Here is a 14,970-nt window from a genome sequence, read left to right as displayed (position 1 = left end):
GGCTCTGGGTCTAAATGATAATGACTGTTACACTAAGATGCAACAGTTTGCCAAACATAATGTTTGGATGAATGCTGTAGGCATCATTGAGACCATAGTGTTTGTGTTTTGTTATTGCCCAGTTCTCCCTCCACCAGCCTCCCTGATTGTGCACCTTGGCAGAGGCTGGAGCTTGTTCTCCTCTTCAACCCTGAGCTGTGTTTTCTGTCACCATCGAAACTATTTCCATTATCTTGGTCCTGAAGTCACAGAGTAATAGAGTCATAGGGCATGTAAACGGACCCTTTGATCCAACCAGTCCACGCCGAACATAATCCCAAACTAAACTAGTCCCACTTTCCTGGCCCATATCCCTCCAAATGTTTCTTATTCATGTACTTATCCACATGTCTTTTAAACGTTGTAATTGTAACCAGATCCACCACTTCCTCAGGAAGTTCATTCCACATGCGAACCACCCTCTGTGTAATAAATGTGCCCCTCATGACTTTCAAATCTCACCCACATGCATACTCGCATATGAGGACACAAATTGCTCAGCTGCACACTAATTAACCCTCTCCTCCATCGCATGTCAATCAGAACTCTGTAACCCATGGCCTTTCCCACAAAGTGTTGCAAACCAATCACCACTTTCCCATTGAAGCCAAGACCCACTTGATGATTCCTGGCCTTATTTACAAATCGTTCCATGTTCTGGTCAACTCTATTTGAAGAGTCTCATCTATACCACAGGCACCAATGTATTTTGCCAATCTGTCTGACTGAACAGTCCAGTTTGTGTCCCAGGCAGCCTCATTCCCTCAACAGCAACCAAACTCGCAGGAATTACCCTCCTGTCCTTGGTAATCCCCTTCCAAAACCACCTCATCGTGCTAATCTTTTCATTAAGGTAAACATCTGCTGGACCTTGCCTTTGACTCTCCCTCCCTTCCCCATGTACTATATTCCAATGCCCACTTCTCTCTTTTTGAACATTTCAAGTTTAACAGGTGCTAAATAATTATTTTTTGAACTCATTCAGAGTGTAGGGAGCCTATAGTTCCCTTTGCTATCTGTATGACAATCTTTTGACGAGCCAAGTCAACTTGCCAACCAACCAGCACCATGTTCTCCTGCAGTACAAACTGTTGTGATCCTTTGACATTTGGCATTCTTGCATTTGTCCCAATGAGTGAAAAATTAAAAACTTGAACAACGTGTCTCTTTTTCCATCAATGAATAATGTCATTTGGCATTTGGTCAGCACTAAATTAAGCTTGGTCTCCCATCATGTTCTTTTTAAATCCTGCAAATAATATATATTCAGAAGCACTTCAATGCTTGTATATTGCTGTTGTGGAAAACTGGCATAATTATGAAACCTGTCAGATGTTATTAAACGTTGAATTACTTTTATCATGTAGTGACAATTTGCAAGTATATTTAGTCAATGTCACTGTATAAGACCATAAGACATAGGAATGGAAGTAAGGCCATTCGGCCCATCGAGTCCACTCCGCCATTCAATCATGGCTGATGGGCATTTCAATTCCACTTACTCTCATTCTCCCTGTAACCCTTAATTCCTTGTGACATCAAGAATTTATCAATCTCTGCCTTGAAGCCATTTAGCGTCCCGGCCTCCACTGCACTCCACGGCAATGATTTCCACAGGCCCACCACTCTCTGGCTGAAGAAATGTCTCCGCATTTCTGTTCTGAATTGACCCCCCTCTAGCTCTAAGGCTGTGCCCACGGGTCCTAGTCTCCTCGCCTAACGGAAACAATTTCTGAGCGTCCACCCTTTCCAAGCTATGTATTATCTTGTAAGTTTCTGTTAGATTTCCCCTTAACCTTCTAAACACCAATGAATACAATCCCAGGATCCTCAGCCGTTCCTCATATGTTAGACTTACCATTCCAGGGATCATCCGTGTAAATCTCCGCTGGACACGCTCCAGTGCCAGTATGTCCCTCCTGAGGTGTGGGGCCCAAAACTGGACACAGTACTCCAAATGGGGCCTAACCAGAGCTTTATAAAGTCTCAGTAGCACATTGCTGCTTTTATATTCCACCTCTCTTGAGATAAATGACAACATTGCATTCGCTTTCTTAATCATGTTTACCTTTAGAGAATCCTCGACTAGCACTCCCAGATCCCTTTGTACTTTGGCTTTATGAATTTTCTCACCATTTAGAAAGTAGTCCATACTTGTATCTATCTGTGGAAAGTTGTCATTAAGGTTGTAAACTGGAAAGAACGGTTTTTAGTAATAAAAACAGGAGGTGCTGGAAATACCCAGCCAGTCTGGCAACATCAGTAGAGAGAGAAATGAGATTTTTTTTATTTACATGGGATGTGAGTGTCACTGGCTGGTCCAGCATTTATTGCCTGTTTCTTTTATTTTGTTCACTTGTGGGATGTGGGACTTGTCTGGACCAGCACTTATTGCCCATCCCTAGTTGCTCTTGAGAAGGTGGTGGTGAGCTGCCTTCTTGAATCACTGCAGTCCACCACCTATGAGTTGACCCACAATGCCCTTAGGTAGAGAATTCCAGGATTTTGGCCCAGTGACAGTGAAGGAATGGCAATATATTCCCAAGGATGGTGAGTGGCTGGGAAGGGAACTTGCAGGTGGTGGTATTCTCATGTATCTGCTGCCCTTGTCCTTCTAGATGGAGGTGGTCATGGGTTTGAAAGGTGTGGATCTTTGGCGAATTTCTGCCTTGCATCTTATAGATGGTACACACTGCTGCTACTGAGCATCAGTGGTGGAGGAAGTGGATGCTTGTGGATGTGGTGCCAATCAAGCAGCTGCTTTGTCACTTGACCTGAATAGCTTGCCAGGGCCATTTTAGAAGAAGATGAAGAGTCACATTGCTATGGATCTGGAGCCACATGTAGGCCAGACAGGGTAAGAATGGCAGATTTCCTTCCCTAAAGGGCATTAGTGAACCAGATGAATTTTTACGACAAGCATTACCATGGTTGCTATTAGGCCAGCTTCTTTTTAAGTTTCAAATATTATTGAAGTCAAATGTCACCATTTAGGTCTCAAAGCTATGACTCCAGAACGTTAGCTTGGAGCTCTGCATTACTAGCATTATGACCACAATACCACTACCTCCAGTAAAGTAGTTGTTTGAATGGTTCATATTTGACTCCAAACATTAACTCAGTTTCTCCCCTCACAGATGCTGCCAAACCTAATGAGATATTCCTCCATCTTGTTTTTATTTCAGATCTCCAGTATTTGCAGTTTTTGCCTTTATTAAATATTGCTAGTGGTCCATTTAAGGTTGTAACTCAACATTACAGTTTTGCTCATGTACATAAACGTTACATCCAATGTCCAGAACCTAACCTGAACTGCTCCGAGACAGTACAGCTCTGTTCAGCAGCCAATACCTATCAGCCGAGTGAAGAATATTCCACACACACCTTCCACAAAGAGGAAAGAGACGTTTTACTGTTATTTTTCACTTGGCTCTTTTCCAGATTATTTTTTAATCAACCCATTCATCCCATAATGCCAAACAACAGTGGGACGGAACAGCCATCTCAGAATAACACAGCAAGAGAACAAGCCAAGTAAGCATTTCAATATTGTCTCAGAACATTGCTGGATAAATATACAGCAGGCTCCTGAAAGCACTGGATGCAAGAGTCTGGAAATCACCGTGAACCATGTTGTTATACTGATGTGTTCAGAAGAAGGATCACTGGACCTGAAACATTAACTTTGTTTCTCTCTCCGCAGATGCTGAGCTCTCCAGCAGTTTCTAATTTTGTTTCAGAATGCTAGCATCTGCAGTTCTTTGTTTTATTTCACCAGTGATTGTATTGATTCTGGATCAGTGGTGCTGGAAGAGCACAGCAATTCAGGCAGCATCCGAGGACAGGCAAAATCGACGTTTCGGGCAAAAGCCCTTCATCAGGAATAAAGGCAGAGAGCCTGAAGCGTGGAGAGATAAGCTAGAGGAGGGTGGGGGTGGGGAGAGAGTGGCATAGAGTACAATAGGTCAGTGGAAGGAGATGAAGGTGATAGGTCAGGGAGGAGAGGGTGGAGTGGATAGGTGGAAAAGGAGCTGGGCAGGTCGGACAAGTCCGGACAGGTCAGGGGATCGAGTTGCTGGAGGTTAGAAGCTAGGATGAGGGGGGGGAAGGGGAAATGAGGAAACTGTTGAAATCCACATTGATGCCCTGGGGTTGAAGTGTTCCGAGGCGGAAGATGAGGCGTTCTTCCTCCAGGCGTCTGGTGGTGAGGGAGCGGCGGTGGAGGAGGCCCAGCACCTCCATATCCTCGGCAGAGTGGGAGGGGGAGTTGAAATGTTGAGCCACTGGGCGATTTGGTTGATTGGTGCGGGTGTCTCGGAGATGTTCCCTAAAGCGCTCTGCTAGGAGGCGCCCAGTCTCCCCAATGTAGAGGAGACCGCATCGGGAGCAACGGATACAATAGATGATATTAGTGGATGTGCAGGTAAAACTTTGATGGATGTGGAAAGCTCCTTTGGGGCCTTGGATAGAGGTGAGGGAGGAGGTGTGGTCGCAGGCTTTACAGTTCCTGCGGTGGCAGGGGAAAGTGCCAGGATGGGAGGGTGGGTCATAGGGGGGCGTGGACCTGACCAGGTAGTCACGGAGGGAACGGTCTTTGCGGAAGGCGGAGAGGGGTGGGGAGGGAAATATATCCCTGGTGGTGGGGTCTGTTTGGAGGTGGCGGAAATGTCGGCGGATGATTTGGTTTATGCGAAGGTTGATAGGGTGGAAGGTGAGCACCAGGGGCGTTCTGTCCTTGTTGCGGTTGGAGGGGTTGGGTCTGAGGGCGGAGGTACGGGATGTGGATGAGATGCGTTGGAGGGCATCTTTAACCACGTGGGAAGAGAAATTGCGGTCTCTAAAGAAGGAGGCCATCTGGTGTGTTCTATGGTGGAACCGCCATTGAGTCCAGCTCTGTACAAATATCTATTACTGATACCAGATGCAAATTACTTATGTCCAATGAGACAGTGTCACAGTGGTAATGATTTCCCTCGCACAAATCCATGCTTACTATTCCTACTCATCCTAGTCTCTCTAAATGCATGCAAATCTGATCTTTCAGAATCACCTTCAAAACGTGCCCATTACCAATGTTGGGCTCACAGGTCAATAGTTCCCAAGCTTCTCCCTACTGCCTTTCTTAAATAAAGGCACAATGTTAGCCACCATCCAGTCCTGCTGCACCCCCCCCCCCCCCCATGGTTATAGATGACACAAATATTTCTGCTAGGGGGCCCACAATGTCCTCCCTAATTTACCATAACATCCTGGGATACACTTGATCAGGTCTTGGAGACTTTATCCTCCTTCATGTTTTCTAAGACTTCCAGCACTTTCTCTTCTGTAATGTAGACGAGTAATGCAAGACTTGGAACTGGTTTGGAAACATGTGCTTCTATCTACCATGGCAGCTTGGGGAATTTAAATTCACTGAGTCACTACATCTGGAATAAAATGTTAGCCTCATTAATAATGACCATGAAACTACAGGCCTGTCATTAAATTACTAATTGGTTTAGGAATGTCCTTCAGGAAGATATCTAGAGTCATATAATGTGGAAACAAACCCTTTGGCCCAACTAGTCAACCCTAATCATGTTCCCAAACTAAACTATCCCGAAGATGTGCAGGTCAGGTGAATTGGCCATGCTAAATTTCCTGTAGTGTTAGGTGCATTAGTCAGAGGGAAATGGGTCTGGGTGGGTTTCTCTTTGGAGGGTCAGTGTGGACTTGTTGGGCCGAAGGACCTGTTTCCACATTGTAGAGAATCTATTCCCACTTGCCTGCATTTAGCCCATATCCCTCCAAACCCATCCAAATGTCTTTTAAATGTTGTAACTGTACCTGCATCCATTATTTTCTCCAGCAGTTTATTCCACACATGAAGCATTCCTGTGTAAAAAATGTTGGCCCTCATGTCCTTTTCAACTCTTTCTTATCTCACTTTAAAAACATGTTCCCTAGTTTTGAAATCACCCAGCTTTGGGAAAAGAACTTTGCTATTCACCTGATATATGCCGGAGTCAAAGTGTGACAGTTTCCTTCTTAAAGGACATTAGTGAACCATTTGGGGCTTTCCAACAATTGACAACAATTTCACTGTTATCATTAGACTCTTAATTCCAGATTTTTTTTTTACATTGTGATTATGGATATTTAATGCTTAGTTTGTGCACTGACAACCACATATGAAACTGGAGTATCACAGAGGCCCTGAAAAACTCTACTATCTAGCATTCCTTTAAACAATTTAAGTTATTGTTACATCGATGTGTAAACAATTGGTCTGCTGCGGGTTATCACTGACCAGATCATGTTAAACCAATTAGATACATTGAACAATTCTTAAGTGTATCAGATGTTCAGTGAATCCTACTTTGTGAATTCTGTATTTTCAGATTTATCCAAGATCAGCAGATGCTGACGGCACTAACAATGCAGCCAACCAGCTGTAGTGCAATCATCGTCCCTTCTCCAAGTTCCATGGCCATCCAGCATCCAGGTTTCTCTTCACACCAGCAAGCCTCTATTCAACAGCAACACAGCCATCATCCCCTGCAGCTTCAGCAGCAACATCAATATCTTCAGGTACCAAGTCCCATCACAGTCTGTAAACCACAATGGGAAACAGTACTTTCAGGAAGCAGGCAGCTAGCAGTCTTACCAGCAGCGGAATATTCTGCGATCTCATTGACGCAAGAAAATTCATGAGAATTTATTTCCCTTCAAAACAAGGGAAACTAAGTTTTAAACTGACGTTGATTTTGTTTAAGAAAAAAACTTTGATAATTCCAGTTTTGCAAACTATCACCCCATCAACAACCCCTTGAGGGTCCTTGAATATATTATTGCCTCACTAATCTATGCTCAGTTTTCTCACAAAGTCATCTCTCAATTAGTATTATATTGCTGCTACAGAACCAAGTGATTCTCTCAAAGGTACAATGTGTTATTGGGACAAAGGTGAACTATTGCTTCCCTTCTTCTCATCTTCCTGAACCAGTCTGGAGCTTTTAACATTGTTGACCATGGAGGGGAGGGGCTCCAATGCCCCTCCACTTGTCCAGCTTGATGGAACTGCATTCCCTAGTTCCATCCTTAACTGTCCAGTCACAGTCCGAAAGTCACCTACAATGATGATGCTTCCTGCTCTTACTTCCTTACCTCAGCTGCCTTTTCCCAATGGATCTATCCTCAGTCCCCTCCCCTTTGCCATCTATTTCCTTCAATTAAACATTGGGAAAATTGAATAGATTGTTTTTACTCCCCCTTGCAAATTCCATTCCCTAGCTATTGATTCCATCTCTCTTTCTGCCAATGGTCTGAAACTAAGCCAATCTTTTCACACCATTGGTGACATATGTAATTCAAAGATGAACATTTGATGATTTTCCCTACTCTGTCACATTGCTTGACTTCATGCTTGCCTCAGCTGTTTTGCTGCTGAAATCCTCATACATGCCTTTTTTACTTCTAGATTTAAAGGATTCCAATGCACTTCTGGCTGATCACACATTCTACCCAGTCTAAACTCAACAGCATCTGTAACAGGTTATCCCCATGCTTAATGATCGACAGCAGTTCTCAGAGAAACAATTTTTTTCAAAAGTTTCATCCTTATTTCCAGTTTTCTACCCGACCCCTTGCTCCCCAACAACTCTGTAATTTCCTCCAGACATTCCCCTCTCTGAGATGTCTGCAACCATCTAATTCTGGCCTCTTGATTAGATCTAATTTTGATCACATCTTCATTAGTGGTGTGCCTTCAGTTGCCTAGGACCCAAGGCGCTGGAATCTCTTTCCTGCATCATTCCCCACATCATTGCTGGCTCTGATTCACTGTCACTTTTCAGCCTTTTGCTAATGTGTCCTGGGGAAGGCTGGCTGCTGGCCTGGTAAGTGCCTGAGTGGGACACGATGTGGTGAGCCTATTGAAGCAGGGTCTGACCTGCCTGCAGCTGTGACTCCCATTGCTTCCAGAAGATTCTGCTCTTCCCCTTTGTTTCCGCTTGTCAAAATAATTCATGATTTTCAACACTTCTGTCACTTCCCCCTGTAATTTTCTGATTTCAGGAGAAAGGTCCCAGTTTCATTGACTCTCTCCACATAACTGAAGTCCCTCGTCTGGTGTAGATCTAGCAAATCCCTTCTGCATTGTCTAAATGCTTTTGAGGTGGCCTCATTGGTCACACTGCAATAATTTGTTTTTAAAACCCCAAATTCTCAGCCACTTGGTGATGCAATGACCCACCTGCTTTCCAAATGCAGATGCAATGTGGCTACATCCCCTGTTTTCTTACCTTGCGCTATGCCATAAGGTGTGAGACACAAAATCGAGGCTTGATCTTCATTATGGCAGCCAGTTTGGGTCATGTTAATGGCGAGAGCACTGTGTGCAATTCAAGATGTACTTCTGTAGAGGGAGTGCAGCATCAGTTCACCCAGACTAATTTCTGGGATGGCACCTTTGTCCAATGAGAGATTGATTTGGCTCTAATTACTGTAGTTTGGAAAAATACAAGAGGAGATCTCAGTGAAATGTATAAAGTTCTGACAGAGTTGGGTAGGCTAATCCAGGGATGATGTTTTCCCCCATCTTTGTTAGGAAGTTCAGAATGAGGGGTCTCCAAATACAGAGTCTGACATGTCAGATTGAAATGGTAAAAAAGTTCTTCACTCAGAAGCTAGGGAACCTGTGGAATTTTCTACCACAGAGAGCTGTGGAGGTGAAGTTACTGAAAATGCATAAGGAAGAGATAGATTTCTTGAAGCTAAAGGTGCCAAGACATATGAGGGGAGAGCTGTCATGTGCCATTGAGACAGAGGATCAATCATGATTGTCTTGAAGGTTGGAACAGGCTTGATGGGCTGAATGGCCTATTGGTGCTCCCATCTTCTATACTTCGGCAGGTTACAGCTCTTGGGAAAAAGTAGATGGAAGCGATGGGGACTTGAAAACCTTTCTCTTACAAACTGATGTTTTTGATGTGGAGTTGGAATTAATCAATTGGTGACAAAATGTTTTTTTGTTTGTTTAGCAAGTGCCACTGAGTGGAATGATGCAAGGTGACCAATCGCAGCCTCTTTTCCTGGGATCAGCACCACAGGTGAACTTGGGCTACCTCTCACAACACCAAACCCGCGGGACACAGAGCAACACTAGCGGCCTCTCAGACCTCCCCAACATCCAGTTACCGCGGTAACCAAGGACAGTTGCAGAGGCAGACAACACGAGGGCTGCAAATTGGACATACCCCCACGGCACATCTGTGGGCAAAGGGCAAATGTTCATTCAACTGGTGGCTCATCCATGCCCAAGAGAAATGGGTGCCGGGAGGGCGCTTGGCTGAAGTATAGCAGAATCCCTGCAATGCAGAACGAGGTGAATGCCACAAAGAAAGCTGTTGCAAGCTGACAGCAAACTAAAAAAAAAATTTAAAAATCCTGATTCATCCTTCCTTCTCACTGAGACACTAAGTCCTGTTCATAGGAACCCACCAGAAGGAAGATTACAGATCGTCAGTCGAAACACTGGAGAGGTTTTGTAGACCCACTGCACGTTCCGCAGTGATCTTTCTCCCTAAAACACGGGCCTCTTGAGAGCTTGTCTTTTTGCCAAGCAAAATAATTATTCAGTAAATAGTCACCCCATTTGTCACAACTTGGAATGGCTGGTTATGGTATCGTGAATCGGTCAACAGCAGATAGGAGTCTTTTAAAAACTCACATGAGAACAGTATTTGTGACTAGATTGTCACAACAAAAAGCAGGCATCACTGGTAAAACGATGGCAAAGTGACCTTGTTAAAATCTGTGTTAACTGTTTTGTCAGGTGTTGCATTACATAGCCTACACTTGTCGATTGATGCTAATAGTTGCCAGTGGCAGGGAGTCGGATGTGATGCTGTGAAAATATTTCTGGTTGTACTTTAGTCACTTACAGCTAGCTAGACTTGCAAGACAAACTCACTGTAAATGCTACTCTGTCTACATTCTTTGAACAACGTGTTTATTTTCTAAATAGCTTTGAATACTTTATATTTTTTGAAGAAGACAATTATTCATATCCGACCACCACTAAGTGAAAATTGTAATCTTGTCTTGGTTCAGAGCCAAACGCTTCACTGTGGATCCTCCTACTACCGTACCACAATGGCCCAGATTTTGTGGATGCGGTGAAGAAATCGCATTCGCCCCTGACCTTGAACAAACCTGCCCTGAAGGATTGTGCAGTCTCTACAATGCGACCTTGACCTTTCCCCAGGGAATTTTAAATCTGCTAACCGGAACAGTGATCCTGGAAAGCAAGTCAGCAGCAATGAAGTATTCAGACAAAAAAATATCAAGAATTTGAAAGCACATTTTATCAGTCACTTTTCAATTGAATTTTCAGGCAGCGGAATAAATTGGTTCAATTGAATTCAGACAGAATTAAAACAAGATACATGACCATAAGACATAGGAGCAGAAACTGGCCATTCAGCCCATCAAGTCTGTCCTGCCATTCAATTATGGCTGATAAGTTTCTCAACCTCACTCACCCACTTCTTCCCCATAACCCTTGATCCCCTTGACAATCAAGAACCTAGATATCTCTGCCTTAAATATACTCAATGACCTGCCCTCGACCGCCTTCTGTGGCAGTGAATTCCATAGATTTACCACTCCCTGTTTTTTGTAATCTCCATTCTAAAAGGTCTTCCCTTCACTGTAAGGCTATGCTCTCGGGTCCTAATGTTTCCTACCAATGGAAACATCTTCCCAACATCCACGCTGTCCAAACCGTTCAGTATTCTGTAAGTTTCAAATAGCTCATCCTTCTAAATTCCATCAAGTATAGATCCAGAGTCCTCAACATACCTCATATGTTAAGCTTTTCACTCCTGGTTCTATTCACCTGAACCTCCTCTGAACCTGCTCCAGGGCCCAAAACTGTGTACATTACCCAGAGCCTTATAGAGCCTCAGAAGTACAACCCTGCTTTTACTTTCAAGTCCTCTCAAAATAAATGTCAACAATGGATTTGCTTTCTTAACTGCTGACTCAACCTGTAAGTTTACCTTGACAGAATCCTGGAATAGAACTCTCAAGTCTCTTTACACTTCAGACTTATGAGTTTTTTCCCCATTTAGAAAATAGTCTTTGCCTCTATTCTTCCTACCAAGGTGCATGACCTCACTTTCCCACATTGTACTCCATCTGCCACTTCTTTGCCCACTGTCCAAATCCTTCTGCAGCCTTCCCTGTCCCTCCACCTATCTTTGTCTTAAACTAGGCCAGAATGCCCTCAGTTCCTTCATCTAGATTGTTAATGTATAAAGTGAAAAGTTGTGCTCCCAATACTGAGCCTTACAGAATACCACTTGTCACGGGCTACCATCCTGAGAAGGACCCTTTTATCCTTACTCTCTGCTTTCTGCCAGACAGCCAAGCTTCTATCTATGCTAGCACCTTGCCTCTAACTCCATGGGCTCTTATCTTACTCAGTAGCCTCCTGTGCGGCACCTTGTCAAAGACCTTCTTGAAGTCCAGGTAGATAACATCCATTGGCTCTCCTTGATCTAACCTTCTTGTTACCTCCTCAGAGTACTTTAATAGATTTGTCAGGCATGACCTCCCCTTGATTAAACCATGCTGACTATGCCCTATTTTACTATATATTTCGAAGGGTATAAAGATGAACACACTTCTAAAAGGTAGGGAGAGTAGTAAAGAGGGGAGTCGTTGGGAGAGATGGTGGAGGGCAGGGTTTGTCTTTCAGCAGTCATCCTCTTTTCCTCCCTGCTCCACCTCCCTTCCCCGATGTTTGAACTGGGCGCTGCTACCTCTCAAAAGAGGGATCCCTCTGTTTAGGCTGCAGTGTTTATTTGGTGACCTTCGGAGGCACAACGGAGCCGTGCAACTACCGACTTGTCCTTGAGCCGCCAACAATTCCACTGGGGCTTCCTTGGAATCCCTACAGCATGGAAGCAGGCCATTCAGCCCATCGAGTCCACCCTCCGATCAGCATCCAACCCAGACCCACTCCTCCCGCCCTATCCCTGTAATCCTGCATTTCCCATTGCCAGTCCACCTAAGCTGCACATCGTTGGACCGTGGGAGGAAACCGCAGCACCCGGATGAAGGCCACACCGAAACAGGGAGAATGTGCAAACTCCACACAGACATGTTCTGAAGAAGATTCACTGCACTCAAAATGTTAACTCTGCTTTCTCTCCACAGATACTGCCAGACCTGCTGAGGTTCTCCACAAATTTCTGGGCCCAGTGATAATTGCTGTCACAGGTCCCATTGCAGAGACTCATTGACATCATGCAGGCACAGACAAACTTAATAGTGGGCTTTACTGGTACCAACAGACTAAAGTGCATCTTTATGTTGTGATCCAGTGGATTTAACCTTGCCCAATCTATCAGGCGATGATGACGAAATTCATTTTTCCCTCCCCACTGACCAGCTGAGTGTGTCCAGCATTGTCTATCCTTCCTCCACAAGTGGCTGCAAGTTTTGGCAGAGCAATGTTATCAGATTCATCATCACCACTGCAAAATCTGAGCCATTGAGACACTCTGCCAGCGTACTGTACACTGTGTGTAAACCGTAAAATGAGTTAGTGCATTATTTTTTTAAAGAAGATTCAGGTCTAATGGTAATTGACTCAGAATCAAATGCTCCCTGATTCTTTCAACAGTTAATACAATCTCAGGAACTGAAAATCCAAATGTTATTGAAAATTGCCTCTGCCACTTATCAAACATGCAACTCATATATAGAAGTTTTGTTTGTAAATTCAGAACAGAGAATTTGAGGTGGAGATCTGTGGCTTGTGAGCTCAATTCTGCTCTGAGGAAAAGTCCAAATGCACTTGAAAATGTCTGCCCATATTTTCTTCATTTATATAAGTCATTGTTTAGATTTGCCCATATAATGATCCATTTCCATTTTAAATGTTTTCTATGTGAGCATTCATCAGGTTTCATTATTACCAATGAGGGAACAGTCACAGTACAATAAATGTCTCTTACATACCCAATTCACACTGTTCAGCCATCCTTTCTGCTGCACCTAAGTCAGCCACTATTATGGTTCTTCTTAATTTAAACTTGACCAACATTCCTGAATCTTTGAAAACCGAATGAACTGTGGATGCTGGAAATCAGAAGCAAAAACAGAAATTGCTGTAAAAGCTCAGCAAGTCTGGCAGCAAGAGTTAACGTTTCGGGTCGAGTGACCCTTCCTCAGAATTCCTCAAGGGTCACGCGACCCAAAATGTTAACCCTTGCTGCCAGACCTACTGAGTTTTGCAATTTCTATTTAATCCTGAACCTTTTCCTTGTTGAGTCCGTATGGAAATATGGGATGATTCTATTGTTGTGGAAATAGAACTTTTAATCTGATTCATTAATCACCAATTACATATCTATTCATCCACCAATCCATTACCCCTCCTTTAGTAACATTTGCTAATTCCCGTACATCTTAGGACTCTGATGTTATTTATGTATAAACTAACACAGGCAATGTTTGAGATTTAAATTAAGCTCATCGAAATCTTACAACTGATAGCTCAGTCAATTCTCATAAATGATTAGTAAATTGATTAGATTAGATTCCCTACAGTGTGGAAACAGGCCCTTCGACCCAACCAGTCCACACCGACCCTCTGAAGAGTAACCCACCCTGACCCATTTCCCTCTTACTAATGCACCGAACACTATGGGCAATTTAACATGGCAATTCACCTAACCTGCACATCTTTGGACTGTGGGAGGAAACCAAAGCACCCAGAGGAAACCCATGCAGACACAGGGAGAATGCGCAAACTCCACACAGTCACCCGAGGCTGGAATTGAACCTGGGACGCTGGTGCGGTGAGGCAGCAGTGCTAGCCACTGAGCCACCATGCTGCCCCAAATGTTATTACACAGAGCACAAGGCTTTTGTTTTAAAATCTGGCATTGAGCAGAGTTAGAATGGAAAGCACACAAAATTCCATGAATGATTTGGTGTGCTTAATATGTTGGATGGCCTTACAGTTTAGTAGTCATTAAAGTTAAATCTCATTACCTGCCTGTGGGTTGCAATTATATTATCATGCGTCTGTTTTTCTTGACATGCATTTTGGGCATGTACCCCTTTAAAAGATCAGATGTTGCGATGGCCAATCAGATAGTGTGTCTGTTTACCTTAGACAAAGGTTAGGATATGCACTTTGGAGTCATTGTTTGTCTGCTTATATGTTGAACAAGTGGTGGGGTGTGTTATTTGATGTAAATGTTGTATGATATTAAATTCTGTACAAAAAATATCCTTATAATAGCAAATTAGTTTTATTTTGTATGATGTAATAGGTCATTTTGAATTTATGAATGTTCCTATTCATTGAAAATTTGCTACAAAAAAGTGTCTTATATGAAAAGGGGTGGGCAACTTGTGTCTTCATGTGAATAAATGACCTTTCCACAACTCCACTGTTGTTTATCTCCACATTTTGGCTGCTATTTTCTGCACAGGTTAGTTCAGAAATATAGCTGACTTCAAATATAAACATGATTCTTGGACAACTGACTCAAAGAGACAACAGTGTAAAAGCTACATGAAGAAAAGATACAAATTTTGCATTTCTGGCAGAGATCTTGAAAATGTTACCAGTGTCACAACACTTATTTTCTACTTTAAAAAAGTATTCACCATAATCCTAACCAGACCTTAGGTCTATCATTACAGAGAAACAACTTGGGGGTGGGAGGGTGGCACAGTGTCTCAACAGTTAGCACATGCTGCCTCACAGCACCAGGGATCCAGGTTTGATTCCAACCTCAGGTGACAGCCTGTGTGGAGTTTGCATGTGCTCCCCATGGCTTTCTGACAGTGCCTTATATTAAAAGGGGTGGGCAACCTATGTCCTTATGTAAATAAGTGACCTTTGCACAAAACCACATTGTTGAT

At 43.5% G+C, this 14,970-nt stretch overlaps 1 protein-coding gene across 8 annotated transcripts in view; it reads left to right on the top strand.

The window, feature by feature from the left end:
• LOC122557422 (neuronal PAS domain-containing protein 2) overlaps positions 1–14,487 on the top strand; it is a 281,788-nt gene extending 267,301 nt beyond the window's left edge. For 6 of the 8 annotated variants that reach the window (XM_043705130.2, XM_087991866.1, XM_087991865.1 and 3 more), the window contains 3 exons: positions 3,481–3,573; positions 6,420–6,609; positions 9,060–14,487. In XM_043705130.2, coding sequence (XP_043561065.1) covers positions 3,481–3,573; positions 6,420–6,609; positions 9,060–9,224 — 448 coding nt within the window. In that variant the 3' untranslated portion in view covers positions 9,225–14,487. The remainder of the gene's footprint in view (positions 1–3,480; positions 3,574–6,419; positions 6,610–9,059) is intronic. The other 2 variants (XM_043705135.2, XM_043705134.2) reach the window with 2 other exon arrangements.
• The last annotated feature ends 483 nt before the right edge of the window (positions 14,488–14,970 follow it).

The sequence above is a fragment of the Chiloscyllium plagiosum genome, unplaced genomic scaffold (assembly GCF_037043375.1).
Source record: "Chiloscyllium plagiosum isolate Xiang-an unplaced genomic scaffold, Cpla_swu_hap1 HiC_scaffold_11, whole genome shotgun sequence".
Taxonomy (NCBI): domain Eukaryota; kingdom Metazoa; phylum Chordata; class Chondrichthyes; order Orectolobiformes; family Hemiscylliidae; genus Chiloscyllium; species Chiloscyllium plagiosum.
This window is presented reverse-complemented; position numbering and strand designations above follow the sequence as displayed.